This window comes from Fulmarus glacialis, unplaced genomic scaffold, assembly GCF_000690835.1.
Source record: "Fulmarus glacialis isolate BGI_N327 unplaced genomic scaffold, ASM69083v1 scaffold49251, whole genome shotgun sequence".
Lineage (NCBI taxonomy): Eukaryota > Metazoa > Chordata > Aves > Procellariiformes > Procellariidae > Fulmarus > Fulmarus glacialis.
In genome coordinates, this window is record NW_009193095.1 from 563 (window position 1) to 19,446 (window position 18,884).

Consider the following 18,884-nt stretch of genomic DNA (forward strand, 5'->3'; position numbering starts at 1 on the left):
ACTGCAATTTGCATGAGCCGCTGTTGTTAAGTGGCAGCCTTTACCCAACAGAATAATAATCCTGCACGGATTTCACAGGGAAGGTGGAAGGCGCCTGGGGCCCCAGCCCCAGCACGGTGCAGTCTGCGTCCTTGCCCAGAGGATGTGTGAGAGGTGCGAGGCTGTTCCCTTCGCCTCTACCCCCTGGTATAGCATGGCTGGCTCCAGCTCTGGCAGCTGCTGGATTTGCATTCCTCTCATATTTCCACTTCATGCTCTTTCAGGTCTCTACTCCCATTCAGTCTCACAACATACAAGCCTCTAAGAGTTGCTATACCCACCTTTTAGATAGGTAACACGCCTCATTCCCCTGGGTGCAGGGACAGACCCAAGGGCACATGAAAGCCAGTATCAGTATGAAGCACTGCTGTGGGTACTGGACAGGATTAATCCTGCAACCTTCACTGAAAGTTTATTTTACACCAAGCACAAGATTTGTGGAAAAATAAAGTAAACCATGTAGGAAATAAACATTTATAGAGGAAGAAATGCTCTCAAGTATTAATTCATTATTTTTCTTCTCAGGATACAGTCTTCTAATGAGTTAGGAATACCAGCCATACGACGGTGAAATCATCATCTGGATTAACTATACTCATGTCTGGTTTTGTCAATATTGTTTGTTCAAAGACCTGAGGATGGCAGGTTTTAGATCCTTTTGTGTGCTATGTGCTACCTGTAAATTTTTCTCCTGTCAATATTTGCATGTTTAAATCAGTGGCCCAAACTCCTTCTTTTTTAGTATGCAAAGGTAGTTTCTTCGTAGAGGAAAGAACGGCGCAACAAGAGGTGTCTTTGCAATGGCGTTCTGGTAGGAAACATGCCCTGGCGCTGCCATGGATAAAAACCTGCTTTTTCAAAGAATTGTCAGGATCTTTCTGGTTATCTGATTGCTGTTCAGAGGTTAAACTGCTGGTCCCCGCAAAGATTATCGAAGTTTGAATAGTGGCTGATCAATTGATGTCTGATTATCCAGAAGGTCCCTACAGCGTTTCTATTTTTGGTAGTCTGTGCATTTGAGGACATAGATCCTCAAAGGGATCAAAAAAAGAAGAGACACCAGAACCATGTCCTCAGCAGTGCTCCTAGAGTTCATACTTTTTGTTGTTTCAGAGGCGATAGAAAAGGCCTAGTGCCTTTTGTACAGCCCATGTCTGACGGGAAGCATGTCAGACGCTGCTCCCCCACGTGCCGTCCCGCAGGGAAAGCAGAACTGCTTATTTTTAGCCTTCTTTCCAGGCAGGGACACTGGCAGATCCTCACTGCTTGCCATTTCTTCAGTTTCCACCCTCTAAACAAGGGCCCCCATGGGGTGTAGGGCCCCCATGGGGTGTTGGGCCCCTGGAGTAAATGTTAGGTGTATCCTAAACATAATGATCTCCAAAGGGTCCCTCCACGAACAAGAGGGCCTCTTCCCCACAGCATAAGGGAGGGCCGCCTCCATGGGAGGCCATTAGGGCAGTGAGGGGCAGCGCAGGGCCTCGGCAGGTCTGTGTCACAGGGCTCGCCTCACCCCCGCCCTTTCGTCCCTGGCTGCATGGGAGCGCCTGTGGTTTTCCATGCAGAGCCATCCACAGACACCTGCTCGGGCTCTGTCTGCCCCCTGCTTGGCCTGTTTGCTTTACAGGGACCTCTGCCTGCCAAAGCCACCCTTGCTCACTGGCCAGGTGATCAGCGCTGGTGTATGATTTACAGTGGGCCCAGCCAGTTGGCTTAGGGAAGCTCCCCCCTGGGCGGTGGGGAAGCCTGGGTGCTGGGTGTGGGATGGGGTGAGATGCTGGAGACTGAGGTCTGAGGGGAGGAGACACCACCTGTTCCTTCACTGAAGCCCGGAGAAGGCAACAGTGAGAAGTTCTAAAATCTCCTTTTCCCTTTCTGGCTTCGCAGCTCAGACAAAGGGATTTGTGTGGAGTTACCCACACACAATTTCGCACGAGTCAAGCAGCTTGGGGAGAAAAAAAAAAACACAACAAGCATTCCCAAGCCTTTAAAAATATCACATCCACTTGTAGTTGCACAAAGATAGATTTAAGCAGTTTTTCATATTCCCTATGAAAAATGACCATCAAGCCGTAGCAAGAAAGAAGAAAGGGAAAGTGAGGGTGTGTTTTTCTGCAGATAGCAAAAATAGAATGACATTTTTGTGAACTATTTTTCCAGTCTGCCAAGAGTGATTTCTATACAACGTATGATACAGGAAAGAAATCTGCCAGTCCGTAGATTTCTGCAGCTTATGATCAAGCCAGTCATAATTTCTCTCAATAGCTGATGATGGACAATGTGTGATTCATGGACCTAGCTAACCTTATTTTTAGATGTTGAGCTCTGTGCCTGCAGAAGAGTTTGTGTTGCTCAACATCGATTCAGGGAGCAGAAAAAGTGTCTGTTTAAAAGAATCAGCTTACTAACTGAGAAGAACTCCAACAGGTATGTTCATCGGAGATCTAGCCCCACTTTCTATTAAGTGGGCTAAAAATATGATAATAGCCTTTAATCTACATTTCTTGTAAGAACCTCTAAGGGCCAGTGACAATGTTGTGATTATTAATACTTATTTCAAGCCTGTGCTATCTCAGTACCTCAGTCAGGGGGTATTATATGACTACTGAGAGCAAAATGTGGGCAGATTTTGGAATGGAAATTTTGGACAGAATGGGAATAGGAATCTCTTTCTGCTTCTGGAGTGGCTGCCTCACTTGCCTGGAGGACATCTCCTGGGGCAAGATATGGATGGGCTCGAAGAAGTCAGATACTACATACCAATAATAAGGGGAAGAAAACAATGCTCAGAATTGGTCTTGCCCTATCTCTCCCTCACTTCCTCCTTCTTCTTCCTTCTCACGTTGGTTTTCACAATTAGATGCAGCCATGAAGCTGGTAAATGACTTCTAGCTACAAAGGCTGACAGGCTGGCTTCATGGAAATCAGCGACAAAACTCACACTAATTTCAGAAGAACCAGAACTTCATCTGCAGTGTAAATGGCAGATCATGAATATTGTACTGCTTTTCTAAGAATACGAGCAGAACTGTCATTTTGGCACTATTTGACACAAGACTATTTTGGAGCTCAACTACTCCATTCAGTTCAATACTGATGGCTGTGAGTCAGCTGAAATTATTTGCTCCCTACTTCCCCTAATAATATCAGCATTTGGCTCTCATTTTCAAAGTAGGCCACATATAGACAGGAAGAGTCGGCCAAGGATGCTGGCAAATAGACATCTCAGTCCTTACTGAAGCCTCAACAACTGAAATGCAGTTTCAAAACAACCTTTATTCTGCTTGAAGACTTATTACAATTTTTAAAGCAACTTAAAAACAAGACACAGCTCCATCAACTCTATAGCTTAAACAAAACTTCAAGGAGGCTTGTTTTCATTATTGCCTTGTAAAGGCAATCTACAACCCACTTCACCCTCCACCTCCTCAAAGACCATTTTAAAACAAAGTGATCTTAATGTTTTAAAGACATTTAACAGAACAGAGCTTTATTTTTAAAAACAAGAATAAAAAAAATAGCAGCATCTTGGGCAGCTAATGCAGTCTCATTAGGACAAGTGCAATGTAATGTTACCAACTCCCACAGTCCAGTTTAGTCTTCAACTGCAGTAAATACAACCTGATTCTATGTAAAATGTTGCATTTTGGAACCTTGTCCCATGGGAGGCATTGTGCTTTGAGCTGCCCATTTCTAAAGTGAACCTGAAAAAAAATAGTATCAGGATTCACTTTCCCAACTTAATACCATGCATAGCAAAAGCACTGTGTGAAAATCGGCAGTTTTCCCCATTAGAAGCATCTGAATGTTTTCCCAAGCATTATTATTTCATTGCCAATTACAAGACAAAGCCATTTCTTCACTACAGAACAGTTGACACCAAATAGAAAATTTGAAGATTTGGTTTTACAGATTGCTTGACAAGATTTCTTAGATAACTGAACCATACAGACAAGCTTTGTTTTTTTAAAAGAAAATATCCAACAACACAGAAACTCAGTTTTCTAACTGTATTTGGAAACATGCTGCACCCACAAAGGTCTAGTGTGCGTCTGTATGTGTCTTGAAACAAAGTTAATGGTATCACTTACTGAATCAGCAAAATGATCATGTTTGGTGAAAATGCACTTATACTGGGATCTATTCATACATAAACACACAGCAAATGTGCACGCATATGCACAGATACATATCCCCAAACCTGCAAATTCAAATTTCAACTTAATGAAATCAGAAACTCCTAATTTTGCTTGTGGGTTTTGCTTCTCCGTATAATGTCTCATACCTTTCAAAGGCCTTGTGAAAGTGCTGCTGCAGTGCAGCATAACTCAGGGACTTAAAGTAAAACAAAAATTCCCAAACCAAAAAAAGATAACAAAACAAATCCCACCCTTGAATCATATTAGATATAAAAACTACGTGTCAATAGAAATACAGAAAAGCACCGTGTTTCTTCAGTGCCTTTTTTCTGTATATATTAGTCTGAGATCAAATCAAAACTGGAGTGAACAATATGGTATATTAAAGACAAACTACTCAGCAGTGAATAGGGCCTTTGGCAGGACGTAGCTCTGCGCATTAAGGAGGGAGGGAAATGCAGAGGCCACACAATACGTTAAGTACCAAAGAAAACCCACTCATGCCAATTTGAGAGTGTAAGTGATCCTTGCAAATTGCACAGACCCTGTATAGGCAGAACTTCCCCTTAGGAAGCCCTAAGCATTCATACTCACAACATAGTGCTTATTTCTCATTGTTGCTTGTGCAAGAAAAGCAAGTGCCAAATTTGCACACACTATTTTTTTTCTCTGCTACAACCACAGATGAAGAGAAGTTGTACAGTACGACAGAACAACTGATATCCCATACTGGGTGGGGCATGCTAAGGATATGGCCCACTGCCATAGCAGAGGTTTTCTTAATATGAGGAAAATTAGATCCAAATGCTTAACTATGATAAAATTTCTTGACAAATGCTATGTGAAACATCAATTCAGATTACATATATTTTGCTTATAGAGAAAAAAAATACAATTTTACTCTTAAAATATTTAACACTCAAAAATTAATATATGTCCAAAGAGTATCTTGGATTGCTACAAGTGTTAAATTGTTGTATATTGAACTGATTTGTAACTTCAAGCCCAGTAGTATAACTGGCATGCTAGAGTAATTGTTGGTGCTTTTCATAGTAAAAACCAGTTATTAGTAAACCAAATTTACATGGTCCTAAAGGCCTGAAAAGAGTGTGGAATGAGGAAAGGAAGGGATGAAGATTAAAACTTCTATTCAGAAAAAATATTCAGAATAATTTTGTAAGTGATGACTATCCCAAAACATTAATGTTGGTTGAATCTTGTTTCCTGATATAAATTCTAGTAAGGAAATACATCTATAGGAAAGAAAAACAACCCACCAAAAAAAAGAGCACAAAATCAAAATAAAATCAAAAGCCTTACAGCCTCAGAAATGAAGGAATAATGTAAAAATTAAAAGATAATATAAAAACTACTGGAGACTGGCAAATTTCTTATTATTTCCAATAGCTTAATAAGCACGCATACTTTGAATTGAAACATAGGTATCTCTAAAACAGAGCTGTTATGAGAGAACTTCATCGGTCTTACTCTTTTGATTGTGTGTGCAACTCCCTTTAACAGTAATGGGTCTTGCCTTTGCATCTTGGGGGAAGAATAAATTCATCTGTTCACTTAGTCAAAACTTTTCTAGATGTCTCTGAACTTCATTACTTATCAATTTGCAGTGTGAATTTCCTCAGTGGTCAAGACAATAAATAACCATTGCAAACCACCCACAGTGAATTGTCCCAGAATTCCTAGTAAGTTTGCTCTAGTGGGATTCATCTATTTGTTTCCTTTAACTAAACCATAATTCTGTAAGTCTCTGGTGCCTGAAATTATTGAATTGTTCACTTTGATACTGCCTCAGCCTACAAACTTAGGAAAATAAATCCAAAATGTTAAATATGATAGCCTAATCATTTTCAAAACAGACATTTTCCAATCTTAATAAGCTCTATGTTGTATCCAAGCATTCTCAGTAAAGGTGGGAGCTTTTTTTCCACAATACTAACACAAAAAACAAACCTAGGCAACAGATTAGAGAAACTTCCTTCATATGAAATGAAAATACCTTTACATGCTGACAAAAATTCTGCCACAGTAGGTCAAGAAGTCATTTATTTACTATGAAGAGTGGATTCATTCTGAAATCCAAACTCTCTACCCCAGTAGCCAAATTTCCCCTCTTTTTTCTGCAATCACTATCAGAGAAGGATACACAATTTTTTTCTTCCAAATACAAAGACAATCATGATAGAAGTTCAAAATGCTTCAAGAAGCAAACATAGCGTGGTACCGTATTCTACAGATTATCTCTGAAACAGTATTGTTGGACTCAGTGATATTTTGTAACGTTCATATATTTTTTATTGAATAAAGCAGCTTTGAAGCTTATCAGGCACTGCCCAACAAAATATTTAGTCAAAAAAAAATTACGAACTTTTTAAACTTTGAGCTAATAGCTCAATATTCTATACAAAGAAAATTGTAAAATATTTCATAGTTTTAATTCTGAAGCCAACTCTTGCTGGCTTCCTGTACATTAAAAAAAAAAAAACAAACAACAAAATGGGTAACAAAAAATAATCATCAGGAAAAATATTCTCAGGCAAAAGAAAGGAAAAAAAAGGTGACAATGAAACAAGAAAGAAAAACAAGCTTAACCTGTAGATATGCTTGAGAGAAGACTACAGCCTAAAGAAAATTTAGTATTGCATAGCACAGTCTAAGAATTCAGCTTTCAGCAAACAGAAAAGGGAAAAGAGAAGCAGTTTGGTATTGATAGTTTCTATCAATGATAGTTAGTCATCCAATACTATGTACATTATTATATACTGTATGCCATTGCAAGTCCTGTTTTCTTCAGTCTTAAATATAGTCTTATAACAGGACTTTTAGATGTCTAAACAAAATAACTTCCTGGCACTTTGCTATTACAATTACTCTGAACAACATACTGTAACTGAAGTCCTTTTAAAGTGTCCCTTAGAAATGAAAGTGCCATTCTGCTACATATCATTCACTAGAAACCAAAAATCCACAATGCTGTGTGTCTGGATCCACTGAGTGCAGGAACACCAAATCCAAGCCAGGTCGTGACCACGAAATTCCAATAACTGAATGACAAAGACCTCTTACACCTTGTGTCTGGAGAATCCAATGTTCTAGCTGGTAAAGCTTCAGAAGTGGTCGTAAACAAGCACCATGGTTAAAGGCCTCTATGTCCCTGCAGGGAGATCAAGTTAGGATTTCTCTCTCTTGTGTTTTTCTTTTCTTAATTAAAAAAAAAAGCACTTCAGATTAGAAACATACATTCACAGCTTAATACTGTGATCTCTCCCACTGCAGTTGTGAAGGAAAGCTCTAGTCCCATCTGAAGACAGATAGCTTTGATACTGCAGCTCAAATTCTTCAGTAAGGCTGAATGGAGCCTTCTCTCTCCAGAGGCCTCAATGTTGTCAGACCTTTTCTTTAGAAAAAACCCAAACAACCCAGAGTATTAAGATCTTCATCGCCTCTGCTGTGCATATACTGGGTAGGCTAGTGTGACATTGAGAGAGTCATTGTGCTGCACGAGTGATGTGTGTTGATAATGTAGCACCAGTTCTTTGAGTGAGTTGTACAAGTTATATGGCTCTGCAAATCCATACCCAGTAGGTGTTTTGTTTATCACACAGTGCTTTACTTCTCCATCCACCCTAAAGAGGAAAAAAAGCAACCAGTTTTTAGTTTATCAGTACAGCAAAGTTAAGCTAGAAAATAAGGTATTGGCAATAAATCTCAAGATGCTAGTCACTACATAGAATTCTGTCTTCTGTGGTGGGATAATTGTAAAAGCCTAGGTATAACCCAAATTCCCACATGTTGTGTTAGCTTAGGGAGGCAGGAGATAGGTAGGACTTAGCAGCTGCACATAAAGGACTGCATCCATGCTTTGGTTTCCCTTCTTTTGCATGAGGCTCATCTGTGGGAGTGGCACAGGTTTGAGCTGTGTAGGAAATGGAGCAGCAATAAGGATGACCTCAGGACTTGTTGGTCTGCTTCTAAGCCCAAAGGTCCAATGGGATCCATGCATATGCAAGCATCTATCTGCCTCAAGGTGGGTGCCTCAAACGTTGGTTACATCATTCACAAATTAGGGTACGTACACAACAGAGCAGGCATAGCAGCCTTGTTTGCTGCTCTCTCGAACAAGGAATGTTCCATCTCGCTTTCCCCGCAGCAGATTTTCAGCTTGGCTTCTATTGATATTTCCCACATTCCACGTTCTCTCATCATGATGGGGCAAGTCCTCATCATCTTCTACCATAGAGTATTGGCTGTTGAAATAGGACAAAATGTGTTGTGAAACACATAGCAGAGCAAAATCCATGAATTAAGTAGTCCCCATTTCATAGTACTTGAAAAAAAAAAAACAGTCAGTGGTTAGTAGGATGCCTTCCTGGTAAAACCAGGGATGTAAACCATGTAATACTGCACTGTTTAAACCACTGAATAAAAATAAAATATAAGTTCTGGTTCTTGTTTCTTTTAAAAACGCTCATGTAAATCTGAAGAAGGATATAAAAGGATGCTGTGTTATCTTTCAGACTCTGCTGTGAGCTAATTCAGTACTTCTACCGTTGCTCATTGTTTTGGTAAATAGCAAGCTCAACGAAATCAATACCCTCTGAGTCAGCTTCATTTCCAAAGATCAGAACACTTGGTCAGCAGTGAAAAATCATGCAATATATCAACTACAGCTGCTGCTTGGGAAAGCAATGAGCAGTTGTACAGGTAGACAGATTAATTATTTATAGGACAGATGGCTTTGTGGAAATGGTGGAATAGTAGAGTGCTCTCTCTCCTTATAACCAGATTATGAGAAGAGCATATAATATAGGGCCTTCTCTACCAAAACAGCCACCAACTATAAAGCTGATTCAGAGTTACAGAGAACCCTCCGAGCTAAAGCCCACCATGAAAGAAGGTGTCTCTGGTTCAGCTGTGTGGACACCACTTTGATATTCTGCAGTTCCAGAGCTCCCCACTCCACCAGCAGCCTGCACTGGTGGGCCCTGCCTCTTGTGCTCAGCTTGCAATCAGTCTGTGTTTGATTAATGTGTTTATTCTCTCTGTAATAGGTTTTTAATCAGTTTTCCTTGGTCTAAGAAAACATGACTTCTCACTCATCCACAGTTCTGTCTTTCTGAAGATTCACAGTCTCCAGAAATCAGCAATCTCACACAGAATTCAATTCTTCAAGAAGAAGGGGGTTCTTTTGTTTCAGATGACACTCTCTCTAGGACCCTTATCCCATCATACTCCTTTGTCCCACAATATTCAAATGCATTCAGCAGTGGCTCTATTTTCAACTAGCACCTAGAGAAAGCGATTCCTGTTTTTCCTGCTGCTCATTATATATGGCATCTCTATAAGATACTAACACCTCTTTATTTTGCTGGTAAGAATAAACCACAGGTTAAATTCCAGTGCCTTGCTACAGTAACTTGATTACACGCACTTCCCTGCATAATGGAGAGTAGGGGGTGAGACAGAGGCCTTTCTAACACTTGCATGATGTAGGCTGCCATGTGTTAATAGTGTGCGTTGTTACTGGATACCTAGGCTTGAGATTTCCTCTGTGTGGTCCAGGAATTAAATATGCTTTATCTCACTTTTGCCTAAGATGATTTGAAATACCAGAAATATTTAAATCTTTTAATACTCACTCTTCTGTATTTTCGTTTCCAAGCCATTCATTTAGCTTCTTTTGCCGAACACCTTTTTGAGTCAGCCACCTGGACAATAATTGCAAATAAAATTAATTGTTAGTCACAGAAGTGGGACACCAATAAAAAAAAAAAACTTAGAAAAAATAATTTTGTTAATTCATAATGATACTCACATCAAGTACTGATCTCTTGTCTTCCTCAGCTGTATGAGGTCTGGCTTAATGCTGTTCATACGTTTGTCTATCTCTCTATATTCAGCTGCTTGCTTTTTTAAGTCTTCTTCTAATCTACGCCGGCTGTCCACAATTTCACTTATTCGAGACTTCAGTTTTTCATAGTTGTGCATAATTCTGAATGGAATAATGTGGTAGGTTACACTCTGATGATGTCTTATTCATAACTTTATAATCTGCTATTTAGCGGTGTAGACACTTAAGAGAACAGATTATTTCTCTAGATGTAGCTATACACTTTGCAAGTTCACATCTACCCTGTTTGAGGCTTGCTTTGCTTACAACTGAACGACTTTAAACTTGCCATCTTGCTTTAGTTTTAGGCAGGTCTATACTTGGCATTGTTTCTTCCGGCAAAATCATACAATTTGAAACACAAGTACAAATACTGACCTTTGTATTTCTTTTTCATTTCCTTCCCGTTTAAATTTTTCAATGTATTCCTTACTGTATCTTTCTTGCGTCTGGCACTGCTCTTCAAATATTTTGATTGTTTCATTAAATGCTTCAATAGCTGTTCTTTTCATTTGAATTTCCTGAAAATAAAATAATTGTTATTACAGTTGTTATCAGACAGAGGGGATGATTTATTGGCTTGTATCACAGAAACACTTCGGTATATTGTAACAGAAGACTTCAATATGCCTTTACCAGAATGCATTCTGTCTGCAGAGCCTTATAACACAGAGAGAACAGGCCTGTGCAGAAGACTACCATGATGAGGTTTTTCAAGACAGAAAAACTGCTAGACAAAGAGCTAGCTACAATCATTGTTTGGTATAAATAGGTTTTATTTGTGATGATTAGAGCCTTATGGCAATGCACTTTGCCCTTCGTACCAACTAATGTCCTTAGAGGCACATCTGGCTTTCTGAAATAAAAGTATAAGATATTGGCCTGGGTAGGTCTCAAAAGGTTATCTAGTCCATCCTCCTACATAGCTAGTCAATAGCTAAGTTTTTTAAGTCATTAGTTCAAGTTACCTGCACTTCTCTACCTTTCTTAATTATTTTTAGGTGTATTTCCTGCACATTTTAAGAAGCAGTCTTAATTCTGGGTCTGTAAAACAGCATTAATGCACTGGCACTTCAAGACTTGGCTAATAACCGATTAAGTTGAAAGAAGGATAGAGGCAGCTTTTCATTCCTGCACTGTATCTACACACGTCATCTCTTTACTCTGCATAGATGAAACCAGACCCTTCAAAAACTAATAATAAAATGCAATGCTTCCCTGCAAATGTGTCTTGAAAACCGTAACTCAGCTTCATGAGGTCAGTATGCAGAAGTGTTGGTAAATCAAGATAGTTCTGTGCTTGCTTTGGATGCAGGTGTCAGACTTGGGCACAGGGTGGGTTAGGTTACAGGTGGTGACTGTTCAAACATGAGTAAGCGATTCTACTATACTGAGCAAGCACATCAAGTATGTTTCCTCTTTTGGGCAATGGTAGTGGTGGTGGAAGAGAGGGGGAGGAGGATGGAGGAAGATGGCAGTATGAATTTACAATAATATTCTTCTAAAGCTACAGAAGTCTTCCACTCTCCCTTTAGTTTCAAATCTAGCTCACCTGAGATGTTCTTGTGTAGTCTTCATAGAGTCTGTCATATTCTCGGCTTTTTTCTTGGAACTGGGTATTATATTCATGTAATTTCTTTCCCACTGCTTCAATGCTATCCTCTTTTACAACTTGATCCTGGAATGATGAGCAGAAGGTAAGATACTCCGTAAAGAAACAATAATATTACATAGGTTTTCAGGATAAAACTGCTTAAAAATGCCTAGATAGTTACGTGGTAAATGTGACTCCTCTTTTATCAATATGGAGAGATAATATACTATATGCATAATATGCAAATGAGAAAGTAATGAGAAAAAGCCATTTTGCATTGCAAGTGTTCAGCTTTATATTGAAAATGTGTATTTCATCATTAAAGAGTGGGATATTTACTAACATAAGTTTATTTCTTAATAATGTATCTGCAGTATTTAAAGTTTTAATAATTTATACTCAAACTGTGGAGTTTTTACAAAAATATCCATTTTTAAACAGAATATCCATTTTTATAGCCACTTTGTTTTTTCAAATTTTAACAGAGCTGAAGTTCTTCATGATAAATGACTCCCCACGCTGCAGTAATTTCTCTGTATTTAAGTGAAACACAAAGAAAATAGACCAAATTACCTGCTGGTACTTAGATACTGGATACAGTAATTTTACATCCAGTTTAGGATTATACTGGGCTAGAGATTCATTCCGGTAGTGGTTTATTAGCTCGACCACAGAGTTGAAAGTTAATGGGTCAGAAAAGCCGTATTTTCCATCTCGATGAAATATTTTGATTAATTTATTATTTCCTCCTTTCCTGCAAATAAAGTTTGTTGAAAAGTTAGGCATACTTCAAGTACTATTTCCTAAAGAACACTGTATTTTAAATGCAGTATTGTATTTTACTGCCAAGTATTGCAGACCTTAGCGTAACTGATCTTACCTTAGCGTAAGTGTGTAGTCCCCATGCATTTTGGTTGAAGCATCTCGTACCAAAAAGGTACCATCAGCAGTGTCTCGAAGCTTCTCATTTACTTCTTCTCTAAAATGAAAGCAAAAGTAACCAATCATTTCAGCCATTTCTCACTCATTTATCCTCTCACTGTGCTCTAAATTCCTAAATTTTAAAATAAGTGGTTTTTATAAGCCTTCTTGATTTCCATATTAATAAATACAGTTATTTAATAGCTTATTTAACATTCCTGGAGAACAACTGTGTTATAAAAATGGTATATCCTATGTCCTCTCACTGATGGACAAAATTACATTAATGCAAAGGTCTTTCTGCTTGTTCATACAAGCCTGCACAATTGGAGCAGCCAGTGCTGGTCTAATGTACCTTTATATAGCACAGTTAAAAATGTTGCTAATATATGGCACTTGTTAGTCTGGCTTGTTAACTATTGTGCCTACAGTTGAGGTTCTCGATAAAAGACAAGAAGAAAATACTTATTTCTTGGTGTTGTCCTTTCATGCTAGCTTTTCATATAGCTGTCTTAAGGTAACAGAACAATCATTTCACATACTACATTCTAACTGACTGCCAGTAGCTTTTTAGTCATGTTTGGAATAAAACCAACCATAATATGTCTGTGTTGGAAAAAATCCCAAAAATGGCTCTTAGACCTGTAATTTTTCTATACTTAAGCATAATACATACACAGAGAATAGCATAGCAAGAACATAAAACCAAACATAAGAAATACATGTCTTGAGCTGATTTACCTTGAGATATCTCCCCAGTACCATTCAGCATCTTGTAATGACATGTTGTTATTCATGCCGTTGTTAGTTACAGTATTAGGTTTCGGTGGCTTAGGAGGCAGTGCTGCAGATGACAGGGGAAAAAAAAAAGTTGATTATAACTCACTGAAAACCTGACCATATATTCCTTGAAATTACACATTATTGCATGAATGAGGAAAAAGAAAAGAATAGTTACAAAGTAGAGTTTTCCATTACTAGCAGTCTTTAAAAGACATTAGAGGAATCAAGATATTTTACTGAAAACAATATAATTCAACAAGAAAGATGTACTGTTTCAAAAAAGTATGTTACTCTTGCAATAATATATTTTAAGCAAAATGTAACACCATACTCATCTCCTCCCCCTATGAAGAAAGCATTTGAGATAAAAAGGATTCTGAAGTTTGCTTTTACCTTCTTCCACTATCTTCAGGTGAATATAAATAATAAAACATGTAAAATTTCTTTTTGTTTTCCTCCTATGTAATGATCTTAGAGGAATGTGGCTGCTTCCTTACCTAGAAGCTGAGTAATAGAAGATGCAAACCCACAGCAATACTGTATATTTTAAGAAGAACAATTAGGTTTTTGTGATCCTCAGCCTTCTGTGCGATCATTCGCGAAAAAAACACTTCAAGAAACCCATCTGTGACCCAAATATCCCCTGTGTTAATCTTAGTATTCTACAGAATAAAATGTGTTCCAAATGCCAGGACTGATTAAAAACCACATCCCCCTTTTCTCAATGTCAAAGCTGCATACGTATACCAGTGGGTGCCAGAGAAGATACTGCAGCACTCCTGACTTAGTAGCAAGGGGGACTACATTGGAATCAGGATTAAAAATCAACCCAGCTCTTTTAGTTCTCCAGTAAGTACATCATTCCTTATGAACGTCCCTGTCCTACATATTATGACCGGCCACACAAGACGATGTTTTTGAAGTGGCAGTGAATATCAAGATAGCATAATATTTTTATATGATATTAAAAAATTATGCAATATCAGGTATTCAATTAATATTGCTAGATTTTAAAATCTGTTTTTCCTCAAACAATCCAAAACAATGATTTGTAATCACTGTTTCAGGAAATAAAAGTGTTATTACAGCATTTCCTTTCAGTCACAGTGTGGAACAGAGATAGCAAAAATAATAACAAAAGAAATACAAAATTTTTATGATATAATAGCAGAACTAGAACTACATCTGACAGAACAAAATCAAAACAGAAACAGGTCAATTCAGCAAACATTCAATTAAGTAAGCAGACAGGTATTTCTACAGGTTATGATTCTAATTACTATAACCATGCACTAAACCAGAATTTAATTCTAATTTATGAAAAAAAGGAAAAAGAAAAACTGTTTGTATCAATGACAAAGTAAAGAAATCCTACATAACCACTAAGAATTTTTCAGCAGCTATTGCAAAGACCAAAATGAATTAAGTCTTCCATAATAAGACTGCAGTTTTACCTGGTGGATCCATTTCTATGTAAAACATCAAGTCTGTGCCACAATTTATATCTGTCTTAGGATATTCTATATCCAGTTCTTCCATATTCCAAACAGTATTGTACATTTGTATGAGTTTCACTGAGTAAGCTCAGATACAAGAAAAGAGTCAGGCTCTCTTTGTAATGGTGTCTTGGAATTCATTTTAAAACCTATAAGGGGCTGCACTGTAACCTATTACATCATAATCCTCAGCCAATCATGTCAAAATAATGTCACCAGACCACTCCTGTTTCATCATTTTGTTCTACATTAATCTTAAAATAATTTCAGTTTTGGAAAGAATCTACATTTAGCAGAACGGCAATATAAACCTGGTATTACAAACAAAAGGAGCGAGTGGGGTCTCCTCGCTCGCCTTCACGGCTCGTTTTCCTGACTGCAGATGGTACAGTCCAATCCTGGCAGGATGACAAAAGGCTGATATGCTGCAGCACGTAGCTCTTACACACAAGCGCACACAACACACGCACACTCGCACGCAGGGCAGCTCCCTTTAAAGTAGGTCGGTCACATCTCAGTTGCATTCTCCTGCTTGGATGCCTGAAGTTTACCATTCAAAAAGCTTTAAAAGGCTTCTGGACCTACTGTACATATTAAAGATGCAGAAGCGAAAAGAGCATTATTGTCTGTGTGTATCCATTACACACCCATTTTACACATACATACACACAGAGGCATATATATCTCCACATAATGAAATATGGATGATGTTTTTAAACTGTGCAGATTTCTATTATTTCAATGGACACACAGGTCTGATATACTTGATATTATTATATAAAACGTGCTTACTGCAGAGATGTCTTCCCCTCCTTACAATTTTGTAATAAAATACAATTCCAGTCAATCTGGATTAATTCATTTTGAAATCCAAAGCCCAAATATTGTAATCTTACATTCAGCAGACTTGCGTAAACCGTGGAAGAAAGTCAAAACTGAGCAAGATCTTGAAATGTGATTTTGCTGAACACAAAAAGCCAGTCCATCAGGACACAAGATTTAGTCTGCCTTTTCACATTGTTTCTCTACCCTGTTCTCATTGAGGTATTTATCAAGTTAATTGTTTTTAAAAGCAAGAGTCCCTTGTCAGTGTCTCCTTCCTCACTTGACTTTATGTCATCAGCATCCTCCTACCATTTAGAAATATTCCTTCTTAACTACCCCCCAAAGCTGACTGTAACCTTCTCAGACCTCTTGGAAGAAACATGCACAGAATAGACTATCAATTCCAGAGCAGAGTGCTATGTAAAGCAATGTGAATGCTTTATACTCACTATAATCTATGGGGGCAGAAAACCAGATACCAAAAATAACCACAACAAAGAGTAGTTGTAGCAACTATCTGTGCCTACATCATAAGAAATCCTGGTGCAGCTGAAATGTGCTCTATCTCACAAATACTCATTAAAAAAATTAACACAATTCATATCACACATATATATATTTTACACACATCTATTCCCCCTCTGTGCCCCTCAGCAGCTTACCCCTTTTAGACAAGAATTAACACACAAGAACATGTCTGGAGTACAAACAGCTACAAAAAAATGCATGCTAGTTTGCTTTGTAAGTTAACAAGCTTAAATTCATTCTGAAGTAGACTCTCCCCTCCCTGTTTAGGTAGACGTGCTCCAAAGATTCTTTCAATTTCCAAAATGAAATAGGATACTTAAAATCATCCCAGACACAAGTCCAAACACTGAACTTGGAGGTTTAACCCACCTGCTACCCAAACAGTTGAGTTGCCAAAGTAATTATTTAAATTAGGTTATAAAGATTTCCTACAAAGTCTGCATCGCTGCATTTGGGTCTCATGTGGGATCAGTAAGATTTTTTATTCCGTTGAATAAAGGCTTTCAGGAAAAATTACTTCTCCAGGGTTTCACTGGTGGCCAAATTCTGGACTGTCCACACTTGTATAATCAGGTTAGTGCTCAGCTCAGACTAGCCTAGCTTGCAGGCAAGAAAAGACAGGAGGCAGATAGGCGACTCCCCATTCCCCGTATAACCTGGAGAGGTACTGAGGTACTTGTCTTTCATTCACGTATCTTAAGATCATGAAAGCTCTACCTGGTAATCAGCTATAGTAAAATACTTCCACGAGCTGATGAAGAAAACACATACAGAAATGAAGAATCACTTACTTTGTAAATTATGCATGGCAAATGCTCGCCCTTGTAATACAGCCTGAAAATACAATCCAATAACCTGAAAAATTAATTGGTTCCCTCTTATAAATATCTTGCTCAAAAAAACCCCCCAAAACTCCTTTTACTAGGAAGCTTCTCTGAAGCAATGAAGAAAAAAAAATTCTGAAAAAGAGATTGCTCTGCTTTCCAACCGATGTTCCATAAAAATCCCTAAAAAAGCTGTAACATGCAGTGAGAAAATCCAAGCCTTCTCTCTCTTCTTAACTGCTTAAAGCTCTGTGCTGTGCAGAAGGTATCCACTTACTCTGGTTCATCATTAAAAAGTGAACCTGACTTTAGTACTGTAAAAAAAAAAAGAAACCACCACCCTCGGTAGCTTGCACGTCTCTCTCAGATAAAGATCTCAGTTTCATGATTAACTTGGGCAGGTTCAAATATTTGCTGAGCCAGGGATTTCAGGTGGGGGAGGGGGTGCCAGATTCAAAGTAAAAGTTGTCATCAGCTAACAAGTGGCCAATGCAAGGCTAACTTTCTCATAAGTAAATGAGAAGACCATTGTAAGAGGCGCCAAAATAGTCTCTGTCACTGGCTGCTGTGAGACAGTATTAAAGCTGAGAAAACACCATGAACAGCCAAATACAGGAAGTGGATAACTAACTTACTGCAGAAAAAAACCAGAATCAAAATCTTCCTTGAAAAGAGCTGTACCTTGCAGAGCAGCCCTGTGCAAGCAAAATAGCCTGCATGCAAGCACAGCATCACCTCCTACACACTCATGCTGGATCACAAATACAGGTGCTGCTTGACGACCCTCAGCATGACGCTGTGAGGCATTTTATCCATTTCCTATAAACTGAAAATAGTAGAAAAAACACCTGTACTTATCCATGGTATTTTCCAGTATGTCAGGATTGTTCATTTCTTGGGCAGGCGGGTAGGAAAAGGGACTGTACAGAGAGGGAGCAGTTTAGGTCAAATATATTTTCCTTGCCTTAGTGTTTGGTGGAAATCAGACTTGCTAAAGGAACAGAGCAGCAACTGAAGAGCCTGCTCCCCTTTGCCTACAAAGGTTAACTTATTTGCCAGCTATACTTTTACAAGGAAATAAATTCAAAGCGAAAAGAGAAGCAGACGACAAGATTTAATTCAGAGAAAGAAGAGAAGGGTATTAATATTTTCCTCCCGCTTGCTGGAAACAGTGAGGACTTCTAGTAGCTGTGTTCCTTGAGACCAGCTTGTGCTCCTCACGGCAGTCAAATGGCACTGAAAAGTTTTCACCTCCCAAACACTCCACCTACCAAAATACTCCTATGCTACAAAACACCAAACTCACTTGTACCTCATAATGAAATTCCAAATATCTCCAGTATATTTTTGATGTTTTACAGTTGATTGATTAGGTTCACCTGTAACAATCCCTTGCTTTTCTAGTTTTAGCCTTTGCCTACTTGAACAATTGTCAGTTCTATATATAATTTAAAGCAGCACAGTCATAAAGGTACAGCCTACTTCAAATGGAGATGGTAACCTGTGTTTCTGAACTAATCCAACTTCTGACAGTAAGTCATCTGCCTCCTATTTACTGTTAAAATTACAGAAGGGGATTGATAACACTTCTTGGTTTATAGGGCCACAATACAGAAGCATATTCTCAAAGGAGAAAAGACAACCCAAACTTGGTTCACTGAATTGTTTATCATTTTAAAAAGCACAGGTATCCACACAGAGATAAAAGATAAGGCTTTGTGCCTAAGTCCAATTTTTTTTTTGGATTCCAGTGCCTTGTGCAAAAATGAGTTTCTAATCATCCTGCAGAAGGGAATCAAGTGTCTTGACAAAAAAAGATACTGGCATGCA

The 18,884-nt window shown here is 38.4% G+C and overlaps 1 protein-coding gene across 2 annotated transcripts; it reads right to left on the bottom strand.

Moving 5' to 3' along the window:
* Positions 1 to 7,181: 7,181 nt before the first annotated feature.
* PIK3R1 (phosphoinositide-3-kinase, regulatory subunit 1 (alpha)) lies at positions 7,182 to 17,037 on the bottom strand. Of its 2 annotated transcripts, none has more exons than XM_009587315.1 (10): positions 17,022 to 17,037; positions 13,340 to 13,442; positions 12,558 to 12,656; positions 12,251 to 12,431; positions 11,636 to 11,761; positions 10,462 to 10,604; positions 10,009 to 10,185; positions 9,833 to 9,901; positions 8,270 to 8,440; positions 7,182 to 7,819 (listed from the first exon to the last, which is right to left on the bottom strand). In XM_009587315.1, the coding sequence occupies exons 1-10, from the start codon at positions 17,035 to 17,037 to the stop codon at positions 7,630 to 7,632; spliced, it is 1,275 nt and encodes a 424-aa protein (XP_009585610.1). In that variant the 3' UTR covers positions 7,182 to 7,629. The 2 variants fall into 2 exon arrangements, with proteins under 2 accessions (XP_009585610.1, XP_009585609.1); XM_009587314.1 differs by lacking the exon at positions 17,022 to 17,037 and adding an exon at positions 14,836 to 14,941.
* Positions 17,038 to 18,884: the final 1,847 nt, after the last annotated feature.